Genomic DNA, 19,873 nt, shown 5'->3' on the forward strand with positions numbered 1-19,873 from the left:
ATGTATGAAGTATTTCTGTCAGGGCGTGATTGAAATTTTCCGTGATCAGTACCTTAGAAGCCCTACTCGCGAAGACTGCCAGTATCTGATGCAGATGCACGGGGAGAAGCATGGGTTCCCGGGTATGTTAGGCAGCATAGATTGTATGCATTGGGAGTGGAAGAACTGTCCCGCTGCTTGGAAGGGGTTCTACACGACCGGCTACAAGGAAAATAATCCCACGATGATCCTGGAGGCCGTTGCTGACTATCAGCTATGGATTTGGCATGCGTATTTTGGGATAGCCGGGTCGAACAACGACCTCAACGTCTTCAACTCATCGCCCCTTTTCAACGAGCAGTTCCAGGGCGTCGGTCCGGCCATCAGTTTTGTCGCCAACGGGACCCAGCATGATATGTGCTACTACTTGGCGGATGGGATATACCCTAGGTGGCCCGTCTTTGTGAAGACGATCAGATGCGCATCGGATGAGAGGAAGTCCTACTTTGCGGAACGCCAGGAGTCGGCGCGCAAGGACGTGGAGCGAGCATTTGGTGTGCTCCAGTCTCGATGGGCGGCAATTAGGGGTCCAACGCGTTTGTAGCATATCGGCTGCATTGCTGATATAATGTACGTATGTATTATCATGCACAACATGATTGTCGAAGATGAATGTGTACGACTGACTAGTTGGGCCAACGACGATAATGAAGCCGGTCCAAGCCACGGCATAGCCGCCCCCAACGTACGAAATGGGGTCCCGCACAATGAAGCCGACCTCCTCCAAGCACATGCCGACATGCGCCAAACGGATGCTCATATTCGACTCCAAAAGGATTTAATTGAAGAGTTGTGGGCGCGGAGGATTGCACGACGTTAGTTTTTTTTAATTATGTAATTTTTTTAAATGTACTTTTTTTTAAAATTAAAATGAAATAATTGGATTTTCCCGTATCTGTGTCGTAAATTTAATTCCGTATTTTGTGTGATTGTCAATTATTTGTTTTATATAATTAGGGGTGATGTGGCTAGGCTATTGTTGGGCTATTGCTGGGCTATTTGCTTGTCCTGATGATGTGGCAGGAGGATGCTTAGTGCTGATGATGTGGCAGGAGGAGTTTGTGGCTGAGCTATTGATGGGCGAAAGCCACTGGAGATGCCCTTATGTCTATTTTTTTGTAGAGTATTAATAAAGTTACTAAAATCTCTTGCCCCTACCGGTTTGTACATTAAAATACATATTTATTGTTGTTGAATTATATAGTATCCACAAAGATTTAAATATAGCTATTTATTTGCTTACGGTACTTATTGCCTTTATTAATGTAGTAAGTTAGACTTGATTATAGTTCTTTGTGGTTGTGAAGCATAAATCTCTAGTCCCTACAGTGTGTATATAGTGTATTGTCTATGTGCAATGTGCATTGTGTGTGCGTGCGCAGTGCGTGTGTTTAGTGAATGTGTGCAGTGTGTGTTGTATGTACGTTTTTTGTGTTGTATATGTGTATTGCAAAACTTGATCTTCATGAAGTTATTGTTGGATGATAATGTTCCATAAAATACTATAAGACCTAAATAATTATACTATGACTTATTATACATATTCGAAGCATTGCCGGATTGGGGGAGGGGGTGGCCGACTTCCCGGATAGCCTGGATAGCTTAACTGTTATTTATTATTGAATCGGAAAATATCATGATCGCCAAAACATTTGTATATATCATTGTTGTTCAATATAGGTCAAAATTAATGAAGTGAAGTCTAGTGAAAATGTAATTCGTCTTTGATGAATGAGGTTTTGATTTCAATTCTTAATGGAATCATTTTCTTTGTTTTAATTTTTTGTTGATGCATACTTAATACATGGTTATTTTATACATAACTCAACTTTTACTACACCACTTGTATTGCTTTTGTAATTTATTTTATAGGAGTACATAAAATTGTCTCATTTATGGATCCGCTAATGTATGGAAGACAAGACAACCATTTCTAGCTAACCACAAAAGTCTAGAAATATTATTTTGGGCTGGCCTCTTTTAAGTATTTAGCCTAGAGCCTATTTCAGGGATCTTGCCCTACCACTAATTAGCTGTATCTATGGTAAGGCTATGTGATTTGGAAGAATGGTTACGCAAAGCAGTTATTACACAACTGATCAACTACAAGTTATGATCAGCATTCACTTTTCTTTTCTCCTTATAAATTAAAGAGAAAAACAATATCATCAGCAAGTGTAACAATGTCAAGCATTGCATGTGCAGTTTCTTCAACTTTTCTTCCCAACAGTGTTAGATCTTCGGGTGATCATTACATTCTTTCAACTACACATTCTATTTTTCTTGCTGCACCATTTCTTCATTATGTTATTATTTACTTAGGTATATACTATTTTGATCTAAATTATGATATGTTTTGAGCAGGAAGACATGAGAAGATCAAATCAATGGCATCTCCAACTCCAACAGTTTCCTCTCCAAAGAGAGAAACAAATCCCAAGAAAAGAATAGTTATAAGTGGGATGGGACTTGTTTCTGTTTTTGGAAGTGACATTGATGTTTACTACAAGAAGTTGCTTGATGGAGAGAGTGGCATCACTCCCATTGACAGATTTGATACGTCAGATTTCACTGTTAAGATTGCGGGGCAGATACACTGCTTCTCTTCGGAGGGATACATCAACGGGAAGGATGATCGTCGTCTCGATGATTGCTGGAGATATAGTTTGGTTGCCGGCAAAAGGGCTCTTGATGATGCTGCTCTTGGGAAACAAGTTGTTGACACTGTTAAGTGAGGAATTTGCATCTTCTTAAACTTACAAAATAAAAATTTTGATAACACATCAAAATATTTCTTTTATCTTTTTGAGGTGCATGCAAATCACCATAATAATCATTAAGCTCGCCACATAAAAAATATTGACTTCGCCTTAATTACTATACTTACTAAAATCTTTTTACTTTAATTCACATCATGTATATTTCGCCGGAAATAAGGCAGATGGGATAATTGCAAAATTTTTATCATTCGTGATTTAATTTTCAGATTTTGAAAGCTGTGAAACATATCAAAACTTGATCATCTATTGAGATTTATTTGCCAATTTTTCTCTTTATATTTTAATCGTACTTGCTAGTACTTTTTATTTTTGTAATTGAACAATTATCCCTTATTTCCTCAAAGTTTGTCACATGTTGATCCAACACAGATTTTCATAAATATAATGGAAAGTAGATTGAAAAATTAGTGCAATATGAATCCTATTTTATATATAAGTTTTATAATAAAATATAAGTGTGAATAAATTAATGGAAAGTGTGGATTATTGAAAAAAAATGATAAAAGTGAAATTTGATAAATTTTGTGCAACATAAAAAAATGGAAATATGTTACGTTGCAGATGGACAAGACGAGAATGGGAGTGTTGGTGGGATCAGGAATGGGAAACCAGATGGGTTTCACTAATGGAGTTGAAGCCTTACTCTAAAACAATGGCGGATCCAAGAATTTAGAACTGTGGGGTCGAACTAAAAATAATATAATATTTAAATAATTATTTCTAATAAAATATTAAAATATAAATAATCGCGCTTGAAAAAAAATACCGAAAGCAATATCCAACATCTTTTTTCATACTATATTCAAGTCAAACATAGTCTTTATACAAACATCCTAAAACTTCTCATATCTTTTGAGTTTCTAGTTAGTTATTTTGGAAATCATGGTCTTTTGATTGACAAGGACCTTTGACTACATATTCTCTACGAATATGATCTCGAATGTTCACATAAAAACTATCAATAGAATCTCGTAATCTTAGATTAACCTTAATTTTTCTTTTATCAATTTTAATCTCGTCAAGATTGTTATCAACTACTCCATGATTTTTCAATCATTGTGGTTTTTGTTCAACATTAGAAGAATAGATAAAAACATGAGGTTTTTTTTCCATTAACCTAGAAGTAAAGTAACGAAAATCAATACTTTAATAGATTTAAAACAAATCATTTAAGTTTGTAGTAAAATATAAGGATAATTATGATATCTATTATTTAAGTTAGGGTAAATAGAATCAGCTAATAAAAGAAATTTTTTAAAAAAAATGATTATTACTATAAAATCAAAAAAAAATAATTCTTTCTGCAAATGCTCAGCAAGAATTGGTTACTTCAAAATTACTGACATCGCCTATCAGAAGTCAAATTTTTAATTCTGCTTGAATTTGTTAGGAATTGGAATAATATTTAAAAAATTGGGCTGTAAAAACACAAGTTTTATAAACCTAATAAAAGGACCACTTGTAAGACAACCTACTTTTAATTAAAATTAGAGAATAAGCGGGCGGTGAGAGTTTTTTTTTAAGAGAATGGGCGGTGGGAGTTTTTGTTAGATAATAAGCGCCACCGCTTCATAGATCAGAAGTGAAGAATGACGACGAAGAGTAGGCGACAGGGCAGGAACGCCGTGGGGTCGGAGGTTGATGGAGGGTAATTTTATCCCATTGTCGACGGAGTCGGCGGTGGGGTCTGCCGACCCCACGCGACCCCACCTCCATCCGCCGCTACTCCTAAAGGGGAATAAGAAAATAAGTCCTTTTTTTACTCCATATTCTTTATCTAAGACCATCTCCAACCATACTCTAAAAATGAGTTTTGATGTAGAAATTTTCTCCAACCATACACCAAACTCAAACGCATTTTTGGTGTTTTTTTGTGAAACAACACCAAATATGGTGTTACCCCAAAAATTTTGTGAGACAAACTCAAAAATTGTGTAAATTTTGAATTTGGTGTAAATGGTTGGAGTAAAACTACTTTTAGGTATGACATATATTTAAAAATGAGTTTGAGTTTGGTGTAAATGGTTGGAGATGGTCTTACATTGGGCTCTCCCTTGCTGGCTATGGACGCCGGTTTGACGGGGCCCACTTACTCCATCGCAGCAGCTTGCGCCATTGCAAACTACTGCTTCCACGCCGCCACGAACCACATCAGACGAGGCGACGCAGACGTCATGGTGGCTGGTGGGACCGATGCAGCAGTTGTGCCACTTGGACTAGGAGGTTGCATAGCCTGCAGAGCCTTGTCTCACAGAGCCGTGGGACCTACACCGCGACGGATTTGTCATGGGAGAAGGTGCTGCTGTTTTGGTATGTCACTCACCTAATTTATATAAGTGGCATGTTTTTTTCACCTATATTTACGTTGCACGTAAAGTACTATAACTTCCTTAATCGACGTGTCAAAATTATTGGATCACTTATAATAGGACCGACAGAGTAATTAATACTCCCTCCGTCCCGCTTTAGGAGTCCCGGTTGAGTCGGACACATGTTTTAAGAAAGTGTTTGAGTGTGTAATAAATAAATGTTGTAGTGGATGTTGGGACTCACTTTTAACACTTTTTTACTTACTTTGTAGGCATTTTTTATTAGTTTATCTCAACCGGGACTCCTAAAGAGGGACGCCCGAAATTGATCAACCGGAACTCCTAAAATGGGACGGAGGGAGTATATCTTACTAGTATAAGTTATGAAAGCTCAGGTCATGGAGAGCATGGAGCATGCCATGAAAAGAGGGGTTAGGGTTTACGCGGAGGCACGGCTACATGTGATGCTCATCACTTGATGGTCTTGTCGTCGCGTCTTCCATAATCAAGGCTTTGAAAGATGCTGGAGTGTCTGCTGAACAGGTTTTTAAACCCTATACCCTAATTTCCTTTTTTTTGACTATTTTGCTTAAAATGAATAAGATTTTAAAATTTGCAATGCATGACAGGTTAATTATGTAAATGCTCATGCAACATCAACTCCAGCTGGAGATCTGGCTGAGGTTAAATCCATCAATAGTGTATTAAAAAACACCCCTAACTTGAAGATGAATGCCACCAATGTCAAATTAATTACTACTCCCTCCGTCCCAACTTAAGAGTTCTAATTTGTCATTTTCATCCGTCCCAACTTAAGAGTCCTATTTCATTTTTATCATAAATGATAAGTAGGCCACATATTCCATTAACTTATTCCACTCACATTTTATTATAAAAGTAATACTATATATAAGTGAGACTCATATTCCACTAGCTTATTCAACCCACTTTTTTTTACATTTCTTAAAACCCGTGCCCTAACTAATTAGGACTTTTAAGTTGGGACGGAGGGAGTAGTATTTAATTTCCAACAACAAGGCTAATAATAAATCAATTTTATGACTAATTTCAATAATTTGTTAATATTAGTCAATGATCGGACATGGACTGGGAGCTGCAGGTCGGCTGGAAGCAATAGCGACTATTAAAGAAATTAACACTGGCTGGTTACATCCCACACTCAACCAAGATGTAATTAACCTAATTTCTGCATTGGCTAGGATTATTAATTATGTTGAGTGCGACCATTTCCTAATCCTAACTATAAAATATATGTGTAGGAGTTGGAGGTTGAAGTCACCATTGACACTGTCCCATATGTGAAGAAACAACATCAAGTAAATGTTGGTATGAAATTTTCAACTATTTTGAATCAAAATGTAGTTAATTAAGTAGAATGTCTACTGATTAAGATTATGTTACTCTATTGCAGCTATATCCAACTCATTTGGATTTGGAGGCCACAATTCAGTAGTTGTCTTCGCCCCATTCAACTACCATTAAAATGTCCTCACATTTTTCTGTGCACATTTTTATTTGGTGTATGAAATTTTGAACGCATAGAAAAGTTGATTGTCCATTCACAAATAGTATAGTTTTATGTTTGGAAGTATTATACGATATTAAACATATTCTTTGAGAGATTAATAGATTATTCCATTTCCATTGGATACTAATTAACGACTATGGATCCTAATTACGTGAGGGGACTAATAGTAACTGATGAAAATAAAGTTATTGCATTATATTATTATCTTTAAAAATAAATGTATAGAGAAATATAATGGAAAATTCAAAATTTGTAAACACAAGACACTTTTGTAAGAGGTACCGATGGAAATGAGCCAATCACATTATTACTTGAAACCAACAATGGATGAGCCTATAATAATATATTTTGTGGATTAAGAGCAAATATTTTGTGGTCAAAAAGATTCCAATGGATGAGCCTATAATAATATATTTTGTGGATTAAGAGCAAATATTTTGTGGTCAAAAAGATTCGAAATCAAACAATTATGATGGACGATACCCTTATTTAAAAAAAAGACTTATAATTTGTGGGAAAACACACAATATATAATATAAATCACAATTTATTTAGTAAATTTATTCTCTAATCTATAATAATTCTAAACTTAATATAGTTGTACTTTTAATATTACTTACAAATTAATATAAAAAAAATTTACTACTATTTTTTCACAAAACTAATAAAAAAATCACAATATTTTAATTCAATTAATAAATTAATTTTGTAATTGGAATTATATTACTAATTGAAATTCAAATACAAGTTTTTGAATAGCCCAAGTGGCGGCCCAAATAAGCGCCATAATCAGCCCACTTACGCAGCAACAGAACTTTGGAATTGGCCCATCTATGAGAAATAGAGCCCAGCAACCGTCGCCCACGTATTGGCTTGACTTGCTGTTTACATGTTTTATTCGCAATAATTAATTCTAGCTCAATACTCTAAACAAGAAAGATGAGAATTGACTTTCCCTATAAAAAATATGAATCATGAATGATGCATGTGCAGCATTATGTTAGCATCTTGTTTTTCTACTCTGCTTACTCAATCAACAAACCCTAAGCTGTTCCTTACAACTTCATCAGGTAAATTAACACTTTAATTCCTAATACTTCCTTTTTCATGTTTTGATCATGTAACTCTGTGTATATATAATATATTGATGAAGGCAATGGCTTCTTCTTCCACTTCTCCGAAGAAAAGGATAGTGATAAGTGGAATGGGGCTTGTTTCTGTGTTTGGAAGTGACATTGATGTTTACTACAACAAATTGCTGGCTGGAGAGAGCGGCATCACTCTCATCGACAGATTTGATACATCAGATTTCTCTGTTAAGATCGCCGCCCAGATTCGCGGCTTCTCTTCGGAGGGATACATCGACGGGAAGAATGATCGCCGTCTCGACGATTGCTGGAAATATTGTTTGGTTGCCGGAAAAAGGGCTCTCGATGATGCTAACCTTGGCAAACAAGTTATTGACGCCGTGAGAATTAATTTCATTTTTTAATTTCAATTTTTTAAAGGTTGAATTTCGAAATGCAAGCAATTTGATTAGATTCATTTTTAGCAAATGGACAAGACGAGAATGGGAGTGATGGTGGGATCAGGAATGGGAAACCAGATGGGTTTCAGTGATGGAATGGAAGCCTTGCTCGATAAGGGGAATAAGAAAATAAGTCCATTTTTCATTCCACGTTCTGTATCGAACATGGGGTCCGCGTTGCTGGCTATCGACACCGGCCGTCTTGGTCGGTCTCAGCATCTAGTGCCACTTCAAACTACTGCTTTAACGCTGCCGCAAACCACATCAGACGAGGTGACACGGACGTCATGGTGGCCAGTGGGACCGACGCTGCAATCATACCGCTCGGACTCGGTGGATTCATAACCTGCAGGGCCTTGTCTCACAGAAACGAAGACCCACATAAGGTATGTTACACAGCGATGGTTTTGGCATGGGAGAGGGCGCTGCTGTTTTGGTATGTTACTGAATATATTTGTTTCAAAAGTTTCTATTTTTAAATAACAGAGTCTATAGACTCAACTATTATATCAATGCACACAATAATTGTTGAGAAAACCGGGTAATTTTCTCTCAAATAGTGAAATGAACCGATTCAGTAATTTTAGAGTTAACCCAATGGGGTCTACTTGATAAAATTACTTCTCCAAATAAATTCTTTGGAAAGACTGGCGGGGACACTGTCCCTCTTAAATATCAGATTCCTAACATAATTTATAAGTCGGTGTATTTATCACAATATAAAAACACTCAAAATAACCGTACAAAACACTACTACCAAACCCGCAAATAATATTGAATACAATATCCCAACAGAAAATAAACCCAGAAATAAATGCGGAACAAAATAAATAATAAAGAAAGAACACACCCGAAACTTTGATAACGGAGTTCGGCCAAATTGCCTACGTCTCCGAGCACCCTCTGCAGAGCCCGCTTATATTTAGACGGAGAAGAGAATACAATATTTAAGGTACATTACAAATGAGGGGAGAGTGCTCCTTTTATAGGCAGCTACTCCCCCCAACTTCTAACTCCCCATCGATGTGGGATGAGAAAGTTTGACAAAAGTCAAAGTTTGTAGGCAAACTTCAACAAATCTCCACCTTGGCAAAATTTCAAATCCCACCGAACACAAATCTTCTCTCTCTAAACAGACGACTCGCGGTGCTTTCATATTGGCACAGTCAAGCGCCAGCTCCAAATCGCAGAATATTAACCAAGTCCAAACAATGTTCAAACTTGGCCCTCGTCACCACCTTGGTCAACATATCTGCATGATTCTCCAAAGTCAGAACCTTTCGAATGACAATTTCCTCTTTTTCGAGAATTTCCCGCACAAAATGATAGCGAACATCATTGTGCTTCGTCCTTGCATGAAAGACCTGATTCTTTGCTAAATGAATAGCACTCTGGCTGTCAGAATATACTTCAAGTTGTTTCTGACCAACACTCAATTCTTTCAGCAACCTATGAAGCCAAATTGCCTCCTTCACAGCTTCAGTAATGGCCATGTACTCTGCCTCTGTCGTAGACAAAGCTACCGTTGACTGCAAGGTAGACTTCCAACTATTTGGCGCACTCGCTAAAGTGAACAAATAGCCCATAGTAGATCTTCGCTTATCCAAATCACCAGCATAGTCGGAATCATAATATCCAACTGCAAAATGACCAAGTGATTTATCCTGCTCAAACAACAAACCAATATCTACAGTATCTTTGATATACCGCAGAATCCATTTCACAGCTTGCCAATGACCCTTTCCTGGATCATGCATGTATCTGCTCACAGTACCAACGGCCTGTGAAATGTCTGGTCTTGTACACACCATTGCATACATCAAGCTTCCAACTGCGTTAGCATAGGGAACCTTCGCCATATATTCTCGCTCATCTTCCGTATTTGGAGATAACTGAGAACTAAGTTTCAAATGAGGAGCAAGTGGGGTACTTACAGGTTTGAAATCATCATTTATACCAAAACGCTGTAGTACTTTGGTCAAATACTGCTTCTGTGTTAGCCAAAGCTTGCCTCCTTTTCTATCTCTTGTTATCTCCATGCCGAGAATCTTCTTGGCTTCCCCCAAATCCTTCATCTCGAACTCATTACTCAACTGAGCCTTCAATCTGTCAATTTCAACTTGGCTCTTTGATGCTATCAGCATATCATCAACGTATAAGAGTAGGTAGATGTAGGAACCATCTTGAAGTCTGCGCAAATACACACAGTGGTCGTATTTGCTTCTTGTGTACATCTGATCCTTCATAAACTCGTCAAACCGTTTGTACCATTGTCTTGAAGACTGCTTCAATCCGTACAACGATTTGTACAATTTGCAAACCCAATTTTCTTTACCAGCAACCTTGAATCCCTCCGGTTGGGTCATATAGATTTCCTCCTTCAGATCACCGTGTAAAAACGCGGTCTTCACATCAAGTTGAGCTAGCTCCAAATTCAACTGCGCTACCAAAGCCAACAAAATTCTAATTGAGGAATGTTTAACAACAGGAGAAAATACATCATTGTAATCAATTCCCTCCTTCTGGGCGTAGCCTTTAGCTACCAATCTTGCTTTGTAGCGAACATCATCTTTGTTAGGAAATCCTTCTTTCTTTGCAAAAACTCATTTACATCCAATTGCCTTATTGCCTTTCGGCAATGGCATCAGCTTCCACGTCTTGTTCTTCTGAAGAGATTGCATCTCTTCTTCCAAAGCACCTTTCCAACCATCGCTTTTTGAACTTTCAATAGCTTTCGAAAAGATACATGGAACATCATCAACAACTGGAAGCGCATATGCTACCATATCCGCAAATCGAGCAGGTTTCTTATTTTCCCGCCTCGTTCGCCTGACTGCAATTGGCTCTGATTGCTGCGAAGGTTCTTGGGGTGGAACCTCTTCATCATCTGACTCTTCTTCTTCCTTAGGAGAGTCATTTGTGGTGTTCGTAGTTGGGATCACAACTGCTTCTTCGAACTCCACCTGCTTCGGTGTATACTCCACCTGCTGCGAAGTATCACTACTATTTGGATTTACCTTATTCAACATGGAAGATTCATCAAAGGTAACATCCCTACTTACAATCGTCTTCTTAGACTCCAAACACCATAACCGATATCCTTTAACACCAGCACTGAAACCCATAAACAAAGCCTTCTTTGCACGTGGATCCAATTTTGACTCAGTCACATGATAATATGCAATAGAACCAAAAATACGCAAAGAATCATAATCAGTTGCAGGTTTATCGGACCATACCTCTAAAGGAGTCTTGCCATCAATGGCAGAACATGGCAAACGATTGACAATGTGTTGAGCGTATGTGATGGCCTCAGCCCAAAATTTTCTGTCTAGCCCAGCATTAGACAGCATATAACGAACTTTCTCCACTAGTGTTCGATTCATACGCTCTGACACTCCATTCTGCTGTGGTGTATTTCTCACTGTGAAGTGCCGAACTATGCCACACTCTTGGCATACATCTTGGAAATTATTACTCTTGTATTCTCCACCGTTGTCAGATCGGAGAACCTTGATCTTCCTCCCCATCTGATTTTCAACTTGAGCTTTCCATTTCAGAAAAATCCCAAGGACTTCATTTTTGCTCTTCATAGTGTACACCCAAACTCTCTTGGAAAAATCATCAACAAAAGTGACAAAATAGTGTCTACCTCCAAGTGACGGAGTCTTGGCAGGTCCCCACACATCTGAGTGCACGTAATCCAGAATTTCGTTTGTATTATGGATTGCAGTGCCAAATTTCACTCTTCGCTGTTTTCCCAGAACACAATGCTCGCAAAACTCTAATTTCCAAGACTTCGTACCTTTCAATAATCTTTGCTTGGCGAGAATTTGCAATGATCTCTCACCAGCATGTCCCAATCGCAAATGCCAAAGCTTCGTCGCCTCTGCATCCTTCTTATTACTCGAAGTTGCAGTTGCTACTGTCCCAACAACTGTACTACTTGGTAGTAATACAAATTGTTCTTCCTCACGCCTTTCAGCATCACCAATGCTCCTGAAGTTGCTTTAAGAATTCCATCTCGCATCATCACAACTAGGCCTTTAGATTCTAAGGCCCCAATGAGATGAGATTCTTCTTCAACTGGGGCACGTACCGCACATCCTTCAAAATTCTTGTGGATCCATCCTGATTCCGTAGCTTGATTGAGCCTATCCCGGCTGTCTTACATGGACTGTCATTCCCCATGTAAACAAGTCTGCCATTGAGTTCTTCGAAATCAAAGAACCACTCCCTGATGGGACACATATGATAGGTGCAACCTGAATCCAATATCCACTCGTCTGGATGCGATGTTGAAAGTGAAACCGTCAAAGAACAATCTGACTCCACATCATTTTTGCATTCAGCAACATTTGCATCTTGCGAAGCCTTTTCTTTCTTCTTCAACTTTGGGCAGTCTTTCTTCCAATGTCCTTTCTCATAACAGAAAGCACACTCATCTTTGGCAACTCGCCTTTTCGATTTGGACCTTCCTCTTCTCTTCTTTGATCGGCCTTGTTGACGACCTCTTGCCACTAATGCTTAATCTGTAACTGCTTTGCCTTTCATTTTATCTGCCTTTCGCAATTCATGACTATACAAAGCAGAACATACAGTATCTAAAGACACATTCTCTTTACCGTGGAGTAATGTGGTCTCCAGATGTTCAAATTCATCAGGTAGAGACGACAACAACATCAATGCCAGATCCTCATCCTCAAATTTCACATCTAAATTTAGCAGGTCTGCTACTAATTGGTTAAACAAAGTAATGTGTTAATTCATAGTGGTACCTGGTCGGTATTCAAATCGGAACAACCTTTTTCTTCATAAGGAGCTTATTCTGACCACTCTCCTTCAGAAATTTGTCCTCCAGTGTCATCCACAATCTATGTGCAGAAGTCTCATTCTTGACAGCATACTTCTGCTCCCTGGACAGACACGACCGAATTGTTCCGCAAGCTAACCGATTTATGGTACTCCAATCTTTATCATCTATATCTTCTGGTTTCTTTTCTTCAATGGAAATGTCAAGACCCTGTTGGAAAAGAGAGTCTAGAACCTCCCCCAGCCACATACCAAAATGGCCAGTACCGTCAAATATCTCCACCGTCAATTTCATATTTGACAGTGGAAACCTCGACCACGATGACGAAGAACTAGTCTTGTTTCTTGATCATTACCCGCCATTACAGACTCAAAATAAAGTATTCAATATTACAAACAAACATAACCAAGGACGAACCTTTGGCTCTGATACCACTTGTTGAGAAAACCGGGTAATTTTCTCTCAAATAGTGAAATGAACCGATTCAGTAATTTCAGAGTTAACCTAATGGGGTCTACTCGATAAAATTACTTCTCCAAATAAATTCTTTGGAAAGACTGGCGGGGACACGGTCCCTCTTAAATACCAGATTCCTAACAGAATTTATCAGTCGGTGTATTTATCACAATATAAAAACACCCAAAAGAACCGTACAAAACACTACTACCAAACCCGCAAATAATATTGAATACAATATCCCAACAGAAAATAAACCCAGAAATAAATGCGGAACAAAATAAATAATAAAGAAAGAACACACCCGAAACTTTGATAACGGAATTCGGCCAAATTGCCTACGTCTCCGAGCACCCTCTGCAGAGCCCGCTTATATTTAGACGGAGAAGAGAATACAATATTTGAGGTACATTACAAATGAGGGGAGAGTGCTCCTTTTATAGGCAGCTACTCCCCCAACTTCTAACTCCCCATCGATGTGGGATGAGAAAGTTTGACAAAAGTCAAAGTTTGTAGGCAAACTTCAACAATAATTGCATAATGTTTGACAGAGCCTTACAAAAAGGTCTATATAATGACTAAAAAAACACACAATCTCTTATTGGGAATTTAAAAGGTTATTACATTTATCATTAAGAGGGATTTTATTATTCTAGTTCGTAATTTTCTTTTCAACTTATAAACTATACTATCCGTATACAACTCATTATTAAGTTATTAAATCGTCATAGTAGCTCTTGAAATATTTTCTAAGTTGTTATAAATTCTATAAAATAAATTTAGCCTAACACTCCTAAGTTACGACATCAACATAACGATGCAAATTCAGATAATGGAAAGCATGGAGCACGCGATGAAAAGAGGGGCTAGGGTTTATGCATGCGGAGTATTTGGGAGGCGCGGTCACGTCATCACATCACAAATCCACACCCCGATGGGCTTGCCGTTGCATCTTGCATAATAAAGGCTTTGGAAGATGCTGGAGTTTCTGCTGAAGAGGTTAACATCAACCCCACTTGGAGATCTGGCTGAATTAAAAGCCATCAAGAAAGTATTCCACAACACCTCTCACTTGAAGATCAGTGCCACCAAGGTATAAAAATTATATTTCCAATAATTAATTAAGGTTCAATATTTACGATTTCAATCATTTGTTTTCATCAGTCAATTATTGGACACGCGATGGGAGCTGCCGGTGGAATGGAGGCAATAGCAACCATCAAAGCAGTAAACACTGGATGGCTACATCCCACAATCAACCAAGAGGTAAACTTTTCTACAACTAATTAATTAAGGAACTAATCAATTGTTAGAATGCGTTAAGTTTTTTTCTTAGTTTTGAAACTTAAATACTCAGCAAACACCGAGAAACACATGAAAGAGCCCACAAAGTTGGAAAGATGAAGAATCCGATTACTGACACAACCAACAGAGTAATCCGGTGCCTTTGTTGGTGGATGAAACAAAAATAAATAGTACTAACAACATCACACAATTAGTATAAAAAGAGAACTAAAACCATTATATAAGTCGCACTTGTCACTTCTCCTATCACCAATTGATTATAAAACTATTATATAAGTCGCACTTGTCACTTCTCCTATCACCAATTGATTATACGATTATAATTAATTTCTAACAGGCCCAATATGCATTCTAATGCCACACGAACAATGCATGTCTCTATAGTTACTAATACTTATCTAGAATAGGCTATAGGAGGTCATTCGTTAATGTTTCACTCTCACAAAGTGGTTAGATAATAACTAATTAATTAACTAGTAACTAGTAGCGGGGGTAAACATATATAGTGGTATTATAGGTAGTGGCTTCTTGCAATGAATAGAGCACACAAACATTTAGTTGCACAATTAAAGAGCCAGCCAGCCAAGATCACCATTCACTTTGTACTTTTAATTTCTACTTTTATAATACTTTCCTTTAGGGTTTAGGTCATTCGTACCATTCAACTTGATAAAGACTTGATTTTCAGCCATAACCTCCGCCACATCAGCCATCCTTATCTCAAGTCTCAGCCATAGTAAAATTATCAATTTCATCATTTTATAAACCATATATGTTTTAAATTTCGATACTTATGAATTAAAATAAAATCTACTTCAAAAATAGTTCACTCGTGAACCAGATCTAACCTCTGGAGGGGATGGTTCCATGTTGAAAATCTCGTAGTCATCTACGCAAAAATCTTGTGTCATCTACGTTAGTCTCGTATGTGGCTATGCCGATGACAAAAACGGTGATTGCACGAATGGCGGTTGCAGTCAAGTCATTGTTTTGTTGGGATTCCGTTTCAGTTAACGAGAGTGTAATTCACTAAAGTTGCCAATAAAACAATAATAGGAAAAAACACTAATAGAGAATATTACTCGCGTTTGATTTAATTAAGAGCCATCGAATTTCTGATCCAATAAGAGTTGATCTCTATATGAAACCATATATGTAGACTGTAGTAGTTACTTACATTAACTATTTGCATGCAAGTTGTGTTAGTAGGTATTTATTGGAGAAAATTAATGAATGCGGCAACAACCAAAAATATAATGCATGAGTAGTGTTATGGAAAGCCACAAAAAATGTGGAGCATTATGTTAGCATCTCCATCTTCTACTTTGCTTACTCAATCAACAAACCCTAAGCTGTTGTTCCTTACAACTTCAGGTGAATTAATGATAAATTTAATTCCTAATACTTCCTTGTTCTTGTTTTGATCAAGTAACTGTGTGTAATTATATATTGATTGAGCAGCGAGAAATGGGAAGAAGATGAAGGCAATGGCTTCTTCCACCTCTCCAAAGAGAGAGATAGATCCCAAGAAAAGGATAGTGATAAGTGGAATGGGGCTTGTTTCTGTTTTTGGAAGTGACATTGATGTTTATTACAACAAATTGCTTGCTGCAGAGAGTGGCATCACTCTCATCGACAGATTTGATACATCAGATTTCGCTGTTAGGATCGCCGGCCAGATTCGTGGGTTCTCTTCGGATGGATACATCGACGGGAAGGATGATCGCCGTCTCGATGATTGCTGGAGATATTGTTTGGTTGCCGGAAAACGGGCTCTCGATGATGCTAACCTTGGGAAAAAAGCTGTTGACACTGTGAGAATTAATTTAATTTTTTAAATAATAAAATAATATTCTCTTCGGACATTTTTTTCTTTTTGGGATGTCTCACTCTAAATGACAAATTTCATAAAATAGAAATATCAGTATCTACTTTTTTTTCTAATTACTTTATTCAGAGTATTTGGGAGGCGCGGCTAGTTGTGACGCTCATCACATTACAGATCCACACCCTGATGGGCTTGGAGTAGCGTCTTGCATGATCAAGAGCTTGAAAGATGCACGAGTGGATGCTCAAGAGGTTCCCATTCAATTCACTTTTATGTGTGATTGAAAAAAATTATTTTATATTTTGTGTCCCTTATTACGAAAATTATCCCCTTCATTGAATATATTTTTCTTAAAAACACCAAGTTATAGACAAAAAATATAATTAATATAGTTAAAAATAATTATAATGAATTCTAAAATTTAGTGTGGATATATAAGGTTAACTATGTGAATGCTCATGCGACCTCAACCCGTGCCAGAGATTTACCCGAGGTTAAGGCTATCAAGAGAGTCTTCAACAACACCTCTGAGTTGAAGACCAATTCCACCAAGGTCAAAAAATGATGTTATGATTATATGATTGCTACTATATATATATATATACACTCCACATTTGGCTAAATTTTTTATCCACTTTTTATATGGAGTATTTTTTAAGTTATGTGTCAAATTAAAGTGAGACATTTATTCATGAACAAGTGGAATAAATAGATTATTTGTCCAGCAATAAAAATGATCAATGTTTTGTATTCATTAGTCAATCATCGGAGACGGACTTGGTGCTGCGGGTGGACTGGAAGCAATAGCAACAATCAAAGCAATCAACACCGGTTGGTTACATCCTACACTCAACCAAGATGTAAGCTTTTTTGCAACTATCTATGGATCAATCAAGTCTTGTTAGAGTTTGTATTTTCACAGTAATTCCAAGTGTTTAAACGTATGTCCCATTAGGAGTTGGAGGCTGAAGTCACCATTGACACTGTCCCAAATGTGAAGAAGCAGCATAAAATAAATGTTGGTATGAAATCCTCAACAATATTGAATCAAAATTATTTAGTACTCCATATTACTTAGTAGTTTATAATTATATGATGCATATGATTTAATCTCTGACTTGTACTGTATATTACAGCCATATCTAACTCATTTGGGTTTGGAGGCCACCCTTCAGCCCTTGAGACATGACGAGACATCTCATATATATCCCTGTTTAGTGTTCTAATAATGTAACGTCTTTACAAGCACATATATTTATGGCAAGCTCTATAAATCTATCTTCAATACTCCTATCATTTTGTATATATAGCACACTCTACTACGTCCGCAATATCCACTCAAAAGTTTTAAAATTTTGTTTAGTTCTACTCCCAAATTCTATATCTTGGAAGTTAAGATGACGTCAAAAACAAGTTCGATAGTATTATCTGCATTCTGTATTCATCACAATAAAATACCCAATTCGGCTGCACAAATTCTAGTGAGAAAATTGATCGGTACTCTCTAACGATCAACTCGCAAACATGGAGTTTCTGGAGCTTAGATCGTGTAATAAATCAGAATAATGGAAGAGAAATGAAATGAGGAGATGAAGGCAATGGCTTCTTCCACTTCTCCAAAGAGAGAAACAGATCCAAAGAAAAGAGGATAGTGATAAGTGGAATGGGGCTTGTTTCTGTGTTTGGAAGTGATGTTGATGTTTACTACAACAAATTGCTTGCTGAAGAGAGCGGCATCACTCTCATCGACAGATTTGATACATCAGATTTTGCTGTTAAGATAGCCGGCCAGATCCGCGGCTTCTCTTCGGGAAGGATGATGATTGCTGGAGAAAATCAAGTGTTGTTAGAGTGTGATTGTTACCTAATTCCAAGTGTGTTTAGGATTTGGAAGATGAAGTCACCATTGACACTGTCCCAAATGTAAAGAAGCAACATAAAGTAAATGTTGGTATGAAATCCTAACTATCGGTCTATCAGAATTACAAAAAGTACTCCGTAGATATATGTATATCAACAAATTTTCAATTGTCTTTTAATCAAAAAATTATTAATAGCATGAAAGATGCTTATGATTTAATATGTGATTTGATTCTATTGCAGCAGCTTGGAGGCCATCATAATTCAGTTGTTGTGTTCTCGCCCTGTGACACAGTGACAGATACTTTGCTAGCTCGTATATTTCAAAATGGAATATTAGTAAACCTAGATGGTTGGAATTTGATGTGTTGTTCTTGTTTAGGCTAGGGCAACTTCAAAAAGAGAAAACGCATGATATGTCGAGGCACATATTAATTCATACTATATCATAATTATTTTGAATTAAACTCGAAGACATGTGAAAATTTGTACAATTTATATTTATGTACAATAATCTTTATTCATCTGGGAATAAGTATAAGAGTGTCAATAGTGGTTAGCCGCGGCGGTCTACTGCCGCCCAGACGGGCGCCGCAGCGGAGGAGAGACGCCGCGTACGCAGCGTGGACGGGGCGATGCAGCAGTGGTTGCAGCGCCGCGGCGGCAGCCTATTGCACCCCGCCAACCGCGACAGCAACCGAATTATAATTTTTTTCTTAATTTATTTCTATAAATACAACCTATTCCTCTCATTTTTAACTTCACACATCCACACTACAATTCCACAACATATTTTCATATCTCTAGATTTCTTTATTCAATATGCAAGGCAACGTTAATGATTCCCCCGGCACTGGAGAATCCAGGTACCTGAGCAACTGAGTACTACAGTAGCGTGTCTGGTGCAGCAAGTACCGGCACCAGCACCCCCACAATCGATGCGGGGGCAAATGCCGGCTATGGCAACTATTATTATAGTCATGCTCCGCCTCTATCCCAGCCTCCATCACAGACGTGTAGATCCAGTCCCCCTCCCTTCAATCCCAGATGTGGGGTAGCCCTCCCCACGTATCCCAGACGTGGCAACATCCACCCCAGTTGCTGGCTCAGTCCTCCTATCAGAGGACTGTGGATCGTCCCATCGCCGTATGGGGAGTATCGGCCCAACATGGACGCAGTCAACAATACGCGCTTGGATACGACTACTCCCACCGTCCTACCCACCTAATCGCAGGGTGATTTTGATACTTTTACATTCGAGCAGATGGGTTTGAGTCCAGGGCGGTGGGGGCCCATCGAACCAAAAAAACAAAAATTTTATATTTTCAAAACCGAACTGAATCGAAAAATCGAAAAAACCAAACCGAATTTCAAATTTTTTATTTGGTTCGGTTCGGTTTTCGATT

General features: G+C 37.9%; 1 protein-coding gene and 2 pseudogenes across 1 annotated transcript; all 3 read left to right on the forward strand.

Annotated features, from left to right (window-relative positions):
• Nucleotides 1-2,222: 2,222 nt before the first annotated feature.
• LOC121770261 lies at nucleotides 2,223-6,631 on the forward strand (annotated as a pseudogene).
• A 1,202-nt stretch (nucleotides 6,632-7,833) lies between these two features.
• LOC121770263 lies at nucleotides 7,834-14,764 on the forward strand (annotated as a pseudogene).
• A 932-nt stretch (nucleotides 14,765-15,696) lies between these two features.
• Nucleotides 15,697-18,872, forward strand: LOC121770264 (3-oxoacyl-[acyl-carrier-protein] synthase I, chloroplastic-like). The gene is made up of 8 exons (XM_042167026.1): nucleotides 15,697-16,153; nucleotides 16,241-16,593; nucleotides 16,739-16,858; nucleotides 17,047-17,160; nucleotides 17,366-17,467; nucleotides 17,563-17,629; nucleotides 17,744-18,558; nucleotides 18,711-18,872. The coding sequence occupies exons 1-7, from the start codon at nucleotides 16,069-16,071 to the stop codon at nucleotides 17,794-17,796; spliced, it is 894 nt and encodes a 297-aa protein (XP_042022960.1). The 5' UTR covers nucleotides 15,697-16,068; the 3' UTR covers nucleotides 17,797-18,558; nucleotides 18,711-18,872.
• Nucleotides 18,873-19,873: the final 1,001 nt, after the last annotated feature.

The sequence above is a fragment of the Salvia splendens genome, chromosome 16 (genome assembly GCF_004379255.2).
Source record: "Salvia splendens isolate huo1 chromosome 16, SspV2, whole genome shotgun sequence".
In the NCBI taxonomy this organism is placed as follows: domain Eukaryota; kingdom Viridiplantae; phylum Streptophyta; class Magnoliopsida; order Lamiales; family Lamiaceae; genus Salvia; species Salvia splendens.

Bases quoted from the DNA above. Each gene is read 5' to 3' on its own strand.
- LOC121770264 (XM_042167026.1), top strand. From the start codon at position 16,069: ATGTGGAGCATTATGTTAGCATCTCCATCTTCTACTTTGCTTACTCAA. The intron at 16,154-16,240 runs GTGAATTAATGA...TTGATTGAGCAG, and splicing joins GTTGTTCCTTACAACTTCAG to CGAGAAATGGGAAGAAGATG. The intron at 17,161-17,365 runs GTCAAAAAATGA...TGTATTCATTAG, and splicing joins TGAAGACCAATTCCACCAAG to TCAATCATCGGAGACGGACT.